Here is a 16500-nt window from a genome sequence, read left to right on the forward strand (position 1 = left end):
TTTGTCTTGAGGCATAGGCTGCTGGAGATTTAAGTGGACAAAATGAGATATTTGCTTGGGAAAGACGTGTTGCAGTGCTAATAACAACTTTGGATAGGAGAGAGATTTGGTATAGGAAAGTTAGGAGAATCTGCAGTACACTGATGAAAGTATGAGGTAGAGAAGTAGAGAGTGGAAATGTGCAGGCATGTCTTGGTCACTGGTTGGATGAAAGAAAAGAAATAAAGACAACTAAGTAATTTCAAGCTTTTTTATTTAATTTAACTGAAGTCAAAAGAAAAGAATGGGGAATGCAGAGGGACAATCAAGCTAGGAAGAAGACTAAGAGTTTAGTTTGGGAAGATTTAAGTTGAGGGTATATATGAAGAGTTGTTCACAAGGCTATTATAATGTGTTGGTTTTCTTTTTCTGGAACACAGACATAATTCATGATTTAAGATACAAATTCGGGTGTCTTGAATATATGAAAGTATATGAGGTCAGGTAGGTGGAAGGGAGAAAACGAAGCTAGTGAAAAAATAACTTTGTTAAAGGCCTTTCCCCCCGCCCCCCGCCTTTGTTAAATACTTACCTACCAAGTCCAACCCACTGTATATTGGTTCCATATTTAGACACCAATAGTAACTCTCTAAAGATGACTCTTCTGCATTAAAACCATTCAGACCAAAAAGGAGCTCATTACTCAGACATGATCATAGATATTTATACATGTTTATTCCCATTAGGATTGTTTTTTATGATATATAATTTTATGTTGGTATAATATCTGAAAACATAGGTGTGGAAGAAAAATCATGGAATCAACAAAAAATTTGGATAATTATTTTTGCCCATAGATCATGAGAATGTATGACTAAATTCATTTTTTACATCATTTGAAAAAAAAAGAGCTTACAATTTATGTTCTCTGATGGGATTAAATAATAGAATTAACAACAAAATATCTCCTACTTTATAATTTACATAAACATTTGGGGAAGGTTCTGGTCATGAGAGTTTCATAAAAACTACATTCTGACGGAGAGAACATGCCCCCCATTATGTGCCCACACTCACCGAATCCTTCTTTTGCCTTTGCTATTCCTTTGCCCAGGAAACCTGAAATCAGGCAGCCATTATCTCTACCTTCAACCTAACAAGATTTCCAGCTCCATATCACAGGTATCCTGTCCACCTCAGATATCATCCTCAGTTTCTATGACAGCGGAGGATCCGTAGTACCCGCTCCCGCATTTGCTTAGTCCGGGCTCCATAAATCAAGGGGTTGGCCATGGGAGGCACTAGGAAGTAGAGGTTGTCAATGATAATCTGGATATAGGGAGCCATATGGTAGCCTAAAATCTGGGCCAGGACAGAGAAGACAACAGGAGAATAAAAGAGAGCTATGACACAAAGATGGGAGCCACATGTACTGAGAGCTTTGCCCCCTGCCTCCCAAGAGGGGATCCGAAAGACAGCATGAAGGATCAGCCCATAGGACAGAATGATAAAAAGCAAATCAAATCCCACAGATGTTACAATAACCATGAGGCCATAGACAATGTGGTTGGAGATGTCCCCACAGGCTATCTGTACCACAGCCATGTAGGCACAGTAGGAGTAAGAGATGATGTGGGTTTGGAAGCTTTCCAGTCTTTTTGCCAGGATGGGTGCTGGAGTCAGCACTGCCACTGCCCTTGTCAGGACAGCCAGGGCCATCTTCACAAGTATGTTGTTAGCAAGGATGGTCGTATATCTCAGAGGGTACCAGATAGCCACAAATCTGTCAAAAGCCATGGCTAGGAGGATCCCAGACTCCATGACATAAAATGAAGGGATGAAAAACATCTGTGCGAGGCAGGCATTAAAGCTGATGTCTTTGGCATTCATCCAGAAGATCCCTAGCATGCGGGGCACAGTGACACTGACCAGGGACAGGTCAACAACAGACAGCATGGCCAGGAGGAGAAACACGGGCTCATGAAGACTCTTCTCCACCCAGATGATGCATAAGATGGCGGCATTCCCAATCATTGTAATGACAAATACCAAGAAAAAAGGCACAGAGAACCAGCCATGGGAAGATTCCAAGCCAGGAATTCCAGCCAGGACAAATGTCAAGGGTTGAGGAATGGAGTTGTTGCAAGAGGACATCCCTAATCTGAACTCCTAACAGTCTGATTCCTAGGGAGAAAGAAACAAGGGACATTTTGAAATCACAGCATCATTTGCACCTAAAATGCTGGGTATTCAGTAGCTTATGGTAATAATCATAATTATACTGCATAAACTAATGATCAAAAGCTTCAGTTACTTAAGGTGTGGAGGGAGATAATCCTAGGCTACTCTCACTGAAGAAGGGAGAAGCAGTCTCAGGTATAAATTTTAAATTTTGAAGAGCCCCCAGTAAGAGTGGCATATCTGCTAACATACTACTGTAATGTTTATACATCATAAATTGAGATCTAAGTATTTCATGTGTCAACTGCATTTGCCAAAAAGCACACGATAGCCACAGGACAGTCAGACCTCCTCGAAGGTAACTTGGGAGTTAAAATAGCAAAGCCTTTGTGAAAACACATGTCTGGGATACAATCTCAGTCCTGCCACTTAAGTGACTTGATCAAGCCGTTTAAGACAAAGCCTCATTTCCTCATCTCAAAATTGGGATGAGGCTTACCTTTCAAAGCTTGAAGTGAGGATTAAATCCATGATTAAATTTCAATATTGTATAAAACATGCAATGATCCTGGCATAATTTTCCGAATGTTTTGATAGTCTATAAATGCAAATTTTCTTCTTTTTCTAGAAGTACAAATTTTAAGTGAGATATGGAGAAAGTAATGTTCTTTTGGTTGTTTCTTGGAAAGAACTGTAACGAGGATAATTAATACTCTTTAAATGACACCATAAAAAGGAATATTTGATGGCCCTAAATAACTTAATCTTCAAATACTAAAGAGCAAAAAAAAAAAAATAGTGTCACCAGAAATAGGTATCTGGCCAAATAAAGGATGTTAAAAAATTTTAAAAGGTGCATTTTAGTCCAATAGGGGAAATGATCCTATCACAAATTCAAATAGAAAAGACAGTCCTGTGACACCAGAAGCTCACTATCAATTGGAGTTTTCAGGTAGAAATTGAATTATGAACGATGAGGAATAATGTAGATAAAATTTCTCCATGTGATGGGGACATTAGGACATTATAGAGTTTTAACAACATGGTAAAGTTCTGTCTGAGCAATCACAAACAGTTGCCAGGAACAACTATATCAACATTAATCATAAGTAAAGACACCACCAATTTAGACATAAAAATTAGAAATATACTTATTTTCTAAAGAGTGTCACTGGGTATCCTAAAGATTGTAGATTCCAACCATGGCCTTACAAGGGCTGGTGATGGTAGTATGTGGATTAAAAGAGAATCTCTTTTTCCCTCCACGACCTTGCATCCCAGGATTTTCTACTCTTTTCCCTCCTTTTCCTCTCTTTTCCTAGAGTAAGTAGTACCTGTAGATGGTTGTGAGTCTAGTCACAGTGGGACTGGGAGCAGCAAAGCATTCATTTACTGAAGGTATGGGGAAGATCTGCTGATGACCAGAATAAAAGGCAGATTTATGCTGTTTGTTCTGGTCCTTGGGGATCCCTACTGGCCTCTCTGTTGGCAAAGTGCCTTATTTAGCCTGGATATCCTGGAAAACCAATCCTAGAGCCAATCACTAAGGATACCACGTACGAATAAGAGCAGATATTAAGGAGCACTGTAAATCTAACTGTTCATAAGGTTTAGAAACCCTAGAGAGAAAGAGTAAGGGCTGGAGAATCATTTAGGATGGAAATTAAAGCACACCTGGAGTAACAGAAGGCAGATGTGTGTGAAGCTATAAGCATTTTAAAATTGCTACAGCTTGCTTCCAAACCAATAGTTGAAATCATTTTCATTTCCAGTGACTTTGGGACCTCTATAAGCAAAACTTAAACTAAAATTAGGAGTCTTGATTTCCTAGATGCAATTAAAATCCACAAAAAGTTGGAAAAAAAAGGAGGGATTAAGAGCACACTTATCTTGATGAGCTCTGAGAAGTGTACAGAATTTTTTTTAAGTTTATTTATTAATTTTTGAGAGAGACAGAGAGAGAGAGAGCCCAAGCAGGAGAGGGGTAGGGACAGAGGAGGGCAGAGGATCCAAAGTGGGTTCTTTGCTTATAGCAGAGAGTCTGATTTGGGGCTCAAACCCACTAATTGTGAGATCATGACCTGAGTGGAAGTCGGACGCTTAACAGACTGAGCCACCCAGGTGCTCCCAGAATTTCTGAATCATTATACTCTACACCAGAAACTAATATAACTATATGTTAGTTACGCTTCAAAAAATGTATCCACTGAAATACATCTTAAGTGACTAAATAAGGCCCTTGTTAGGTAAGTAAGATATATAAAAAGAAACATAAAGGAGTGAGATTAAAGTAGGAACAAGAGAGGAGCTCTATAAAAAAAATTTTTAAAAAGCACAATACTGGGTTTAGGAGAGACTGAGTTTCAGAAAGACCTTTGGCAGAAGTCAGAAGCTCAATCTGAGAGTAAATGGTAAAGAGAGGGAAAATCTGTTAACTGTTTTGCTGGTGGTCAAATATAAAGATCCTAATGATAGCGACTGGATCTTGTTTGTTCACTGTTATTTCCCCAGTACCTGGTGAATTGCAGGTCTTTCAATGTTTACATATGAATAAATGCACACACTCTGCCCCTGCTCCCACAGGTCTCCACTCTAGACTCTAGGCCTATAACAACACCTGAAGGGTAACCAACAGTCCTGCAACCTGTGAGCTTGTCAAAGTCTTCATTAAGCCATTTTCTCCTAGCCTAAAGTATACTCAGGGTACTCAAATAAATTTAATTCTTTCTATCATGATTGCTACCAATTGGATCAAATTATTATCATATTGTCCTCAAAAACTTTTATAATGTTCTAAGAGGCCTTTTGCATTCCTTTCTTCCATTCTTTGTCGCGAAACATTTTCCTCACTGTAGTCACAATGGTCTTTTTATTTTCCCTGCATGTTTCCTTATTTTTGAGAGGGGGAGAGAAAGAGAGAGAGTGTGCATGTGCAAGAGAGAGAGAGAGAAGGGGACAGAGGATCTGAAATGGGCTCTGTGCTGACAGCAGAAATCCCCATGTGGGGTGGAACTCACAAACCATGAGATCATTACCTGAGTCGAAGTTGGATGCTTAATGGACTAAGCTATCCACGTGCCCCACAATGATCTTTTAAAAACACAAACATGATGTCACTCCTGTGCATAAAATGTTCACAGTCTTCCTCTCATTTTTAGGATAAAACTGAGAATCCTCAGCCCCAGACATCCACTCTTCACTTCACTCTCTGTCCTTCAGCCCACAAAATGGACTCTCTCCAAATTTTCAAACATATGGTGCCACTTCCTATCTAAAGATCCACCCACACATGTTCACATATCCTGTTCTCTTTCCCTGTAACATCACCAGTACCATTTCATGATCTTTCTTTTCTCAGCTGCTTAACTCCCAGTTGGCATTCAAATATGTTTTTCTTTAATTTTCTTTTTAATGTTTATTTTTGAGAGAGAGAGAGAGAGAGAGAGCGAGTGAGAGTGCGAGCAGAGGCAGAGCAGAGAGAGGGAGACACAGAATCCAAAGCAGGCTCCAGGCTCTGAGCTGTCAGCACAGAGTCTGATGTGGGGCTCGAACCCACGGACTGGGAGATCATGACCTGAGCCAAAGTCGGAAGCCCAACCAACTGAGCCACCTAGGCGCCCCTCAAATATTATTGTTAAGGAAGCTTTCCTTGACTCCCTTAGACTAGAGCAAAACCCCATGTTATGTGCACTTACAGAAATCTTTGTTTCTACTTGACAGCCCTTAGTATCCAGTGTAATTATGCATTTGAGCATCATTTAATTATTTCACATTACATTTCCCCAGACTGTAAAGTCCCTGAGACATGGACTTGTGTTTTGCTCACCTCTTCTCAGAACCTAGCACAATCTGGCCCATTTTAGCCACTCCATCATTTTTTGATGCATGAATATATGAATAAGTTGTATATCTTCCTTCCTTTAATTAGAATTCAATTCAGAATCTTTGAAGATTTAGATTTAGCTTTGTGTTTGTTATTGTTGGACATTTCTTATTTGCCATCCATTGGTATATAATCTGTGAGTATAACTCCTTAGTTTTTATTTCCAAACCTAACATGTAAAGCAATGCTGATACTTGTCAGGGGATATATAATTAAATTCCATGGTTCATGGTACTCCAAATAACAAAAAATATAGCAAGAAGGTCCAGACTTGTCTTCACGAAACATCCAACATAATGGCAATAGTCTCAGAGTTTACGTTTCCTTAAGACGTCTTTTCTCTTTAGACTGGGAGAGATCTGTCTCTACTGTCATTGTCATTACTCTCCATTATCTTACAAAAAAAGATCATTGAAAGATAACCCTTATGGCTTTAATGCAGGTCCCTTTATTACAACTATCACATGATCGGGAGTTCTAAAATACAGGAAATGTGAATTCAAACATCTTATTGCTTTATTCATTCCTTCAGAATCATTCACTGAACACATAGGTTCACAGGACACTTGGAGGTGTTATAGATAAAAAGTAAATGGGATTTCAAAAAATACAAAAACACTAATTCAAAAGGATATACACACCCCTAAGTTTATAGAAGCATTATTTACAATAGCCAAATGATGGAAGAGCCCAAATATCCACCAACTGATGAGTGGATAAAGAAGATGAGGTATATATACACAATGGAATATTACTCAGCCATAAAAAGGAATGAATCTTGCCATTTGCAATGACATGGATGGAGCTAGAGAATATGATGCCAAGTGAAATAAGTCAGTCATAAAAAGGCAAATACCATATGATTTCACTCATATGTGGAATTTAAGAAACAACAAACAAGGGGGAAAAAAGGAGAAGAAAACCAAGAAACAAGACTCTTAACTATAGAGAACAAACTGATGGTTACCAGAGGGGAGATGGGTGGAAGGATGGGTTAAATAGGTGATGGGATTAAAGAGGACACATGTCATGATGATCACTGGGTAATCTATAGAATTACTGAATCACTATATTGTACACCTGAAACAGATACAACATTGTGTGCTAACTGTGCTGGAATTTAAAATAAAATTAAAAAAAATAAAATAAAAGTAAATGGATTTTAAAGTGGGATTAATTACTGTCATTTTTGTTTAAATCCAGACTATACCACTTAGTCAATATGTGACTATGAGCAAATTATTTAATCTCTCTGAGTCTAAATTACTCACATGTAAAATCAAGACTAATAATCTAGTGATTATGGTGATAATTATATAATTTAAATTGCATGTATACGTATCAATGTACACATTTACCCACACACATATATACATATAAATGCACACCTATGTCTTGCAAATCTGACATATAATAAATACACAAAATTATACTTGTTATGATAATCCACGATGTTAACTATGTTAAGTGTCTTATATGCTTTCATTCATTTAATCCTTAAAATTCTACGGGGCAAGAAATCTTACAATCCTCATTTTATTAATTTTGACAACAAGGTCCAGAAAGTTTGGACAACTTGCCTGTGAGCACACAGATAGAAAGTGACAGAGATGAATAATGAACTCAGCACTCTGCTTCTAGAGCCAGTGCACTTAACCCCAAACCATACCAAGAGTTTAATTGGCAAAAGGCATATTAAGAATTTAACTAAAATATATCATGGCATTTTTTACAATAGAGGTGGAGGGAATTTTTAGTTAATTTGACTTGAGGAAAGAAACGTAATCTTTCTGATAAGGTGGGGGAGTTTAAACAAGAGCTGGATCTTGAAGGATAATTAAGTTCTTCCCAGGTGACAAAGAGAATAGGTAGGAGAGAAACATTCTAAGCAAAACATGAAGATATGGAGAGACGTATTGTTTGAATGAAGGCGGGGGACTTTATGAACAGGACCAGTTCAAATGATATATAAGAATGAGAAGAGAAGGAGCAGAAAAGAATTTCATTAAGTTTTGCTTTGCTATTCTGGTGCTTACATGGGTCTGACATATCAATTCTGTTTGTTTTCTTTTTTTTTTAATTTTTTTTAATGTTTATTTATTTTTGAGACAGAGAGAGACAGAGCGTGAATAGGGGAGGGGCAGAGAGAGAGGGAGACACAGAATCTGAAACAGGCTCCAGGCTTTGAGCTGTCAGCACAGAGCCCGACGCGGGGCTCAAACTCACGGACTGCGAGATCATGACCTGAGCCGAAGTCGGACGCTCAACCGACTGAGCCACCCAGGTGCCCCAATTCTGTTTGTTTTCTAAATTTTTATGAGGATAACTATGATCTCAATGTAAAGGATGTATTAGACATAGTAATTAAAAGCTAATGCTTTGAACATATCAGTGGCAACTGTTGAAATATCCCAAATTTAAAATTATAAAAGCTTGAACAACATTGCAACAGAGTCTAAGGAAAAGGAATACAGAGAAGCGGCCCAGATATTTACTTCTAAGAAGCTCCTATACTAAACAGAAGAAAGAAGGTACAGATAATACTTTACAAATAGAAAACCACAAAAGAGAACATCAATTCAAGGAAATTCAGCATGTGTTTATTGAGTGACTCTGGAGTAATTTCCATTTTGTACAAGCCAGGAAGTGAAGAAATCATATTTTTTAAAGAGAAAATATTCAGACTTTTACCAGTAAAATACTTATATCTTTTTTAATAATTTTATTTTTTTTTTAATTTTTTTTTTTCAACGTTTTTTATTTATTTTTGGGACAGAGAGAGACAGAGCATGAACGGGGAAGGGGCAGAGAGAGAGGGAGACACAGAATCGGAAACAGGCTCCAGGCTCTGAGCCATCAGCCCAGAGCCTGACGCGGGGCTCGAACTCACGGACCGCGAGATCGTGACCTGGCTGAAGTCGGACGCTTAACCGACTGCGCCACCCAGGCGCCCCATTAATAATTTTATTTTTAATTATCACCAGGAGCATAATCACTAAAAATGTATTAATTGAGTTATTTATAATGATAGATACCTCCTTGAGCAAGCACATGTAATATCTGTATCTAGTTCAGTGGGCTTGGGCCTAAGCTCTGGGCAAATTCCCAAGTAGATACATACCATCAAGCATAAAGTTGTTTCTGGTTTCAGGATAATTTGTGATGAAGGTAAAGAGAATATCTTTAAGAGACCCAGTCTTAGTTTAGATAACAAAACAATAAGAGGCACAAGTTATGCTTTGTGGAGACAGAATATTCTATGAGCAATATGTTTAAAAATTCTGTGGGCTTGATTATTGCACTATTGAACTTTTCCACATTTCTGCTTGACAACTTGTCTTGTGTGTGTCCATTCTTGTGACTAAAATACACAATTACTATGTCCTGTATTAAAAAGACATCAATCCTATTATATTGCCTCTTCTGCAGAATATTGATAGTGATCATTAAATTTTCAATTGCAAATACTTTACATGGAATTTTTGAGGTTCTCATGGGCTTCTTCACTTTTTTTTAAATCACGCCTACTTCAAAATAAACTACCACCCCCAGTTACAACACAGATCAGTAGCAGCAAGGAGCAGAAGGGGACTGCTTTCCAATTAAAAAAGCTTTAAGGAAGCTCCTTAAAATCCATGTGTGCACAAAATGTCTCATGCCCTCTAGTTTCACTACAATTGTGGAATTTCTATTATGTGTGGTCACTCTTCTCTGTGTCTGATTTCAGTGGGAGAAAATTCCATGTCATTTATGAAAATGGGATCAATTATTTCCCTACTTCCCTTCTGATTATGATACCATCTCTGCAAACAATTCCAGGATAATCAAGTGACTTTTACCTTTAGAGAACTAAGGACATGGTCTCGAATTTTTTTGGTTCTAATACCATAAACAATGGGGTTAAGGAAAGGTGGTACCAGAAGGTACATATTGGCAATAAAGATATGAATTTGGGGGGCCACATTGTGGCCAAAGCGGTGAGTGAGGAAGGTAAAGACAGCTGTGGAGTAGAAAACAAGGATGACACAGACATGAGAGCCACAGGTTCCTAGAGCTTTAAAACTTGCTTCCTGTGATGGAAGGCGAAAGACTGCACGGAGGATTAGGGCATAAGAGACAGCAATGAAAAAGCCATCGCAGGAACCAATGACAGAGGCTACACTGAGGCTGTAACGTTTGGTAGCTCCTGTGTCCACACACGCCAGCTTCACCACGGCCATGAACTCACAGTAGGTGTGGGTAATGACTCGTGTTCTGCAGTAGGGCAGCTGCCTGAGCAGGATAGGATGTGGGGAAAAGAAGGCCACTCCCCGGAGTACCACAGAAGCTCCCATTTTGGCAATGCGAGCATGGGTGAGAATCGTGGTATGGTGCAGTGGATGACAAATGGCCACGTAACGGTCAAAGGCCATGGCCAGGAAAAATCCTGATTCCATAGCAGTAAAGCTATGGATGAAGAACATTTGAGCCAGGCAAGCATCAAAGGCAATGTCACGCGCTCCAAGCCAGAAGAGACAGAGCATGCGAGGCAGTGTAGATGTGGAGAGGACCAGGTCAGTGACAGAAAGCATGCACAGAAAGAGGAACATAGGCTCATGGAGACTCCGCTCTGCCCTCACCACGGCCAGGATGGTCACATTCCCCACCACAGCCACCATGTACATGGAGCAGAAGGGAATCCCAATCCAGATATGCAGGTGCTCTAGTCCTGGGATGCCCATCAGCAAGAAGGTATCTGGAGATGTTTGAGATTTATTGGCTGGTCCCATAGTACTGCTGCTCTCTGTCTTTTGTGGAAGCAATCCTCCTTTTTAGGGCAAAAGTTTTCTGGCAAGATCATCACAATCAAATCTGGCAACAAATGGAAAACAAAACTGGAAGACCCCAAAATATCACATTAGAAAACATTCAGGTTATAATTTAGAGTGAAAAAAACTTAGTAACACTAGGCAAAACTATGCAACCCAACACAAAGCCCTTATTCTCAATCAAGTCATGAATTTCACAAATTTGTTCAAAACAAAGCAGAAAAACCCAACTTTGTAACATCCATGTACAATAAAACTCAATGCCACTCCTTGAATTCACAATTCAATTCAGTCATAAGGCCAGATTAGCTTTTGCTAAAATATCTGGTGTTACAGGCAAAATGGATCTTAGAATTTATCTAGTTCAGCAGCCTTCTCAATGTCATCCTGAAATGTAATTTTCTAGCCGATGTCTCACTTTCTCAAGTATAGTTACTCATTTCTCAGACAGTCCTGTTTTTTCTAGTGCTGTCACAGAACCAAGCCCCAGGAGCTGCAAGGCATTACTGGCCTTTCTGATGGAGCACTACAGACTCACCTGTCTTCTGCATAGTCTTCACAAAGTCATTTAATACTCATGCTTCCACTAAGTTCTCTTCTGTTCTGTACATTCTGTGTCCAGTTCTGAACTTTTATTACTTGTATTTGAATATACTAGTCACTACAGAGATACATGCACTTGTTACCTCTTTTGATTTCTACACTATTAGTGTGATTTCAGTTCAAATTATTTCTTATACGAAGTAAGGAAGAAAAGTAATACTTAGTTGATCCTAACATGAAAAAAAGACATTGTCCTGGAATCCTTCTATTTGTTCATTTTAGCTAGAAAACCAGTGCAAACCAAATATTTTTCTGCCAATTTTACCAGTTAGGAAACAGAAGCCCAGAGTGCTACAGATAATGCAATGGCAGCACAGAAAGTCTGGCGAGAGATCAGAACTCTTAACACAAAACTCTGCATGACTGCCAAATCCATGATATTTTCATTATGCTATACTCAATATTTCGTGGCACAGTGGTCAGTCTTAGTCAACTATAACCTATTAATATTTTTCACAATCTTCAAGTCAGATTTCTCAAGATGATTTCATTTAATTTTTTTTAAAGGTTATTTAGTTTGAGAGAGAAAGAGCGAGCAGGGGAGGGGCAGAGATAGAGGGAGAGAGAGAATCACAAGCAGGTTCTGTGCTATTAGTGCACAGCCTGATGCAGGGCTTGAATTCACAAACCGTGAGATCATGACCTGAGCCAAAATCAAGTCAGTCACTTAATCAACTGAGCCACCCAGGTGCCCCAAGGAAGACTCTCAAAGAGATTTTAAACAAATGATTAAAAAATTAGCCCTTTCATTTAAACTTTATAATCTGTAACATTTTAAAATAATCATTATCATGTGTTTCTTTTGTTATTATTAAGCATTTATCCACACACATACATCTACATAAAAACAAGTGAAATATAATTTTGATGTAAGTAGATTCCAATAACAGGATTCTTTTTATGATCCTAGAATATTGTATTGATCCCTCTAACATGGTGTGTATACTGTTTATTAGTTAGAAAGAGACCTATTAAATATAATAATAATGAGATTACAAATACTGAATCCTGTTTGTTACATTATAATTTAAAATTTTTTAAATTTTTTACTGTTTATTTTTGAGAGAAAGAGACAGAGTGCAGGCAGGGGAGGGGCCAAGAGAGAGGGAGACACAGAATCCGAAACAGGCTCCAAACTCATGAGCTCTGAGTAAACCACCCTGGCACCCCTACATTATAATTCATAAACACTGGTCAAATGCCTTATTAAACTGGAATATGACTTACACTATCCAGTATTTGGGGAAGAATGTAGAACACATCAGACTGATTATATATTTGATTAGAAATATTCTCAGTGTTATTGGGAATTTTTCTTAGCTTGGCCTGGGCCTTATAAAATGATCATTTATATAATACTTTCAATTATTACAATATTTGGCTCAGAAGAAATAAAGTTCAATAAACCTTGAAATTGGTCAAGTATCACTAGTGATGTTATCATTGTTTCCCTTCCATCTGATTATTTTCATTCTCATCATAGACTCTTCTTATGTCTTTTTATCAAATGCATTTATCTCCATAATAAGATTTAGGTTGTCTTATACATACTGACTATATCTTTTTCCCCAGTATTGTCTTCTGGAAAGTGGGTGAAACAAAAACTTGCTAGGAGGATTAAGTTAATTAATACATTAACAAATTAGAACACTATCTTACAAAGAGCAAGAATTTAAGAAACTAATCATTCTAATGGAATTTGGTAATCATTCTATAGGTAATGAGCTCCAGTAAAGTTTCTAAGTATCCATAATAAGATCTGCATTTTAGATAACAAAATAAACCATTCTTTCTGGCCTTTTCACCAGGTACTCTTTCTATACCCTCCATGGGGTAACACCAACCTTCTAAGTACTCCCCAGTATGTCATGCTTCTTTGTAAAATTGTGCTTTTGTTCACATACTTTTCTAATTGCAACTTTCCTCCCCCTCCTTTTTATTCATTTCCCTTTGCAAACTACTGCTCTTCTTACAGTGTCTAGCTCAAAAGTAATCTCCTCTCTGACTTTTTGCTGAATTACCTTGGACAGAAATTGGCAGATTATTTCTTTTTGCTCTTATTGCATCTTTACAAGTCTTTTACACTTATTTTTGACAGATCTTATCAAGTTGTGGAATATTAGATTCATAAATATATTATTATTATCACTTTCATAGGATTAAATTCTCCTCAGTATAGAAATAATAGCATAGCTAGATATTACCATGACCCAGCCCTGAGACTGGCATTGGATGATGCCTATTAACACAGTAACACAAGTAGCTGTACAGCCTGTGTAACACCACATCCCTATTCTCACTGACAAATCTATCGTGTTTCCCAACACTTTCACAAATGCAATGCCATGTCTGATATTTATCAAGATTTCCACAAGATACCTAGATATCAGAGGTAAGATAAGAGAACTATCCCTGCCACCTCTGCCCATAGTGAAATAAAAGAGTTTCTGCCTTTGATCTTTATTACTGCTTTGCTCTTCCATGATTCTGAGACAGGACCCCAGGGACAGAGAGATAAAGCAACTAATTGAAAGAGGATTTCAATATAATTACTGATTTATCTGAGGGCTTCAAGATCCTGATTACTCACATCTCCACTTTCAGAGAAACACAAAGCTATTCACATTTCTCTGTTGGCTCCCAACATGTTTTAATTAACAAATTGAGGAGTACCTGGGTGGCTCAGTCGGTTGAGCGTCCAACTTCAGCTCAGGTTGTGATCTCATGGTTCATGAGTTTGAGCCCCACACTGGGCTCTCTGCGTCAGCACTGGGCCTGCTTCAGATCCTCTGTCTCTCTCTCTCTCTCTCTCTACCACTCCCTGCTCATGCTCTCAATCTCCCTCTCTCAAAAAATAAACAATAAATTCATTCAGAGAAGATCTAGATACCTGTACTCACATATGCCTAGGGGCCCAAACAAGCAGATTTTTTGTACATCTGAGGTTTTCTTTTGTATTGTCATAAATTATGTTACACTACATCCAGAGATCCAAGCACACAAAGACTCTTCAACTTTTTGAATACAACATAAAGCCTCCTTCAAAAGCACACCACTTTAATGCTCAAAAGTGCATTCAAATATGCATGGATATATTAATAATCTTATATTTTAAAGCACAAGCAAAGCACTTTGTTACACCTACGAAAACATACCTTGCATTTTTTCTTAGAATTATTAGTCTTTCTACACTTCAGCCTGGAAATCAACATGTGGGTGTGGAGGCGGCACACAGAAATATCGACTGCCTTCTTTTAGAAAATCCATTTAGGAGAAATGTTTATGTCCCACAAAGGTTTACAATGAAGTATTTTTCTATACTTTGTACTGTCTCTTATCTGTGCAGATTAACTAGTTTGAAGATGAACTACATCAAATATTATGATAGTTAATGTGACTAAGAGAATGTAGGAGTCTGGAGTGTTTTAAAAATAAAGGGTATAGGGAGAAAAGGTTGGCTATGGCTTGATCTTGCCCAATTGATCACCTCAATAAACAGACACAGATTTTTCACCTTATTCCAAATATTTTTCCTCCCATAAGATTTGCAATGACTCATCACATCTAATGTTGAGTGGAAAGAAACTGTTCTTTGCTCACAGCTGTCTCAGACCTCAAAGCCTATCTGGTCAAGCAGCTTTAATGCTATATTAATTCTAATTTGGGGTATATATGACCTTGTGCTCCCTATACTTCAGAGCTAATTAACCTATATTTTTATCAGTTATGGAGAAAAAAGGTCCATTCTACCTTCTAAGTATATTACATGTCTATGATCTTTATTCTGAGCTTTACTAAGTGCATTTGAAGAGATGAATAAATTACCTTTTTGACGATCTCATAATTCTATAAATACAGATGTTTGAATGTAGCCCTCTCCTCTCCTTCTCTGTCTTGTATCTCTATCTTAACTCACCCAAATCAAAAGCTGGGAGTCATCCAGAGAGTCAGTTTCTATAGGGAGTAGATGCTAAGAAGTGTGCTCAGTGAACATGAGCTATCATTACATCCACCTCTAAATTCCACTGGATTAAAGAGTGTAGATGGCAGGGAAATCAGCGGTCCTCTGGGACACAGGGCCTTTTCCCCAACTACAAGAACTAAATTACTTATAGGTATAACAACCATTATTTACTATCCCTTAAGATAAGAAATAGAAACATCATTATTTCCCAAAGGTCTGCTGAGTGCTTTGACATGGAATATATTTGCAGAATTTATCAGGAAAAAATATTATAAAACCATAGAATCAAGGGAAAGGATTATGTTTATGCACTGAGAGATCATCATTTTCTAGACCCTAGGCTTAGTGCTTAAAATCCCTTCTCCCACTGAACTTCCAAAACTTCTGGAAATAGAATATGATCACTAACTATATGAGGAAACAGAGAGACTGACAGATTAAATACTTTCTGTAAAAATTTACAGCTAATAAGGAGTAATATCAGGATCTGAATCCAGATATCTCTGGCTCCAGGTTTCATTTACTTAACTACTCTATCACTAAGGTTTGAAAATGAAGTATGCTTGAATTAAGGTTTATATTCTTTCTTATGCAAAGCAGTAAGGGGCCTAGATTACAACTGATAACATCCAATAGAACTAGCAAATGCCTTTATAATCTGGTCCCTACTAGCTCTTTGGCATTACCTTCTGCTAAAGGGCTCATCTTTGAGTTTTCTTGAGTCTCAGCCAACCTAGACATTTTTAAAATGTCTACTTTAAGATTCTGTTTCATGTTTTTGCTTCTGCCTCTAACATTCTCTCCATTTCTCACATCATGTCTTCTCATTTCCTGCTAATTTTAAGGTTACAGATAGAGTAACATTGGACTTTTTTTTAATCAAGTTATGTTTGTTACATTTCTATTCCACCTGTATTCTTCTCTCTCATTTATCACATTAGTAAATATTTATTAAACCAATATTATGACAGTCTAGGGGTTTAGTAGCAGTGATGCCAGTCATATAACCCTGGGGACACTGACCTCATACAGTGATGCCTTTGGACTTAGGGAAAGGAAATTATGTCTTGTTGTGTACCATT

The 16500-nt window shown here is 37.9% G+C and overlaps 2 protein-coding genes across 2 annotated transcripts; both read right to left on the reverse strand.

Moving 5' to 3' along the window:
* Nucleotides 1-1111: 1111 nt before the first annotated feature.
* Nucleotides 1112-2133, reverse strand: LOC131488617 (olfactory receptor 52D1-like). The gene has a single exon (XM_058690477.1). It carries the CDS (start codon nt 2131-2133, stop codon nt 1189-1191), a length of 945 nt encoding a protein of 314 aa, XP_058546460.1. The 3' UTR covers nt 1112-1188.
* A 6953-nt stretch (nt 2134-9086) lies between these two features.
* Nucleotides 9087-10812, reverse strand: LOC131488618 (olfactory receptor 52D1-like). The gene has a single exon (XM_058690478.1). The coding sequence runs from the start codon at nt 10810-10812 to the stop codon at nt 9868-9870; it is 945 nt and encodes a 314-aa protein (XP_058546461.1). The 3' UTR covers nt 9087-9867.
* Between the last annotated feature and the right edge of the window lie 5688 nt (nt 10813-16500).

Source organism: Neofelis nebulosa, chromosome 10 (genome assembly GCF_028018385.1).
Source record: "Neofelis nebulosa isolate mNeoNeb1 chromosome 10, mNeoNeb1.pri, whole genome shotgun sequence".
Classification (NCBI taxonomy): Eukaryota; Metazoa; Chordata; class Mammalia; order Carnivora; family Felidae; genus Neofelis; species Neofelis nebulosa.

What these genes read in the sequence shown, in the direction of transcription:
- LOC131488617 (XM_058690477.1), bottom strand. Translation starts at nt 2,133, where the DNA reads ATGTCCTCTTGCAACAACTCCATTCCTCAACCCTTGACATTTGTCCTG.
- LOC131488618 (XM_058690478.1), bottom strand. Translation starts at nt 10,812, where the DNA reads ATGGGACCAGCCAATAAATCTCAAACATCTCCAGATACCTTCTTGCTG.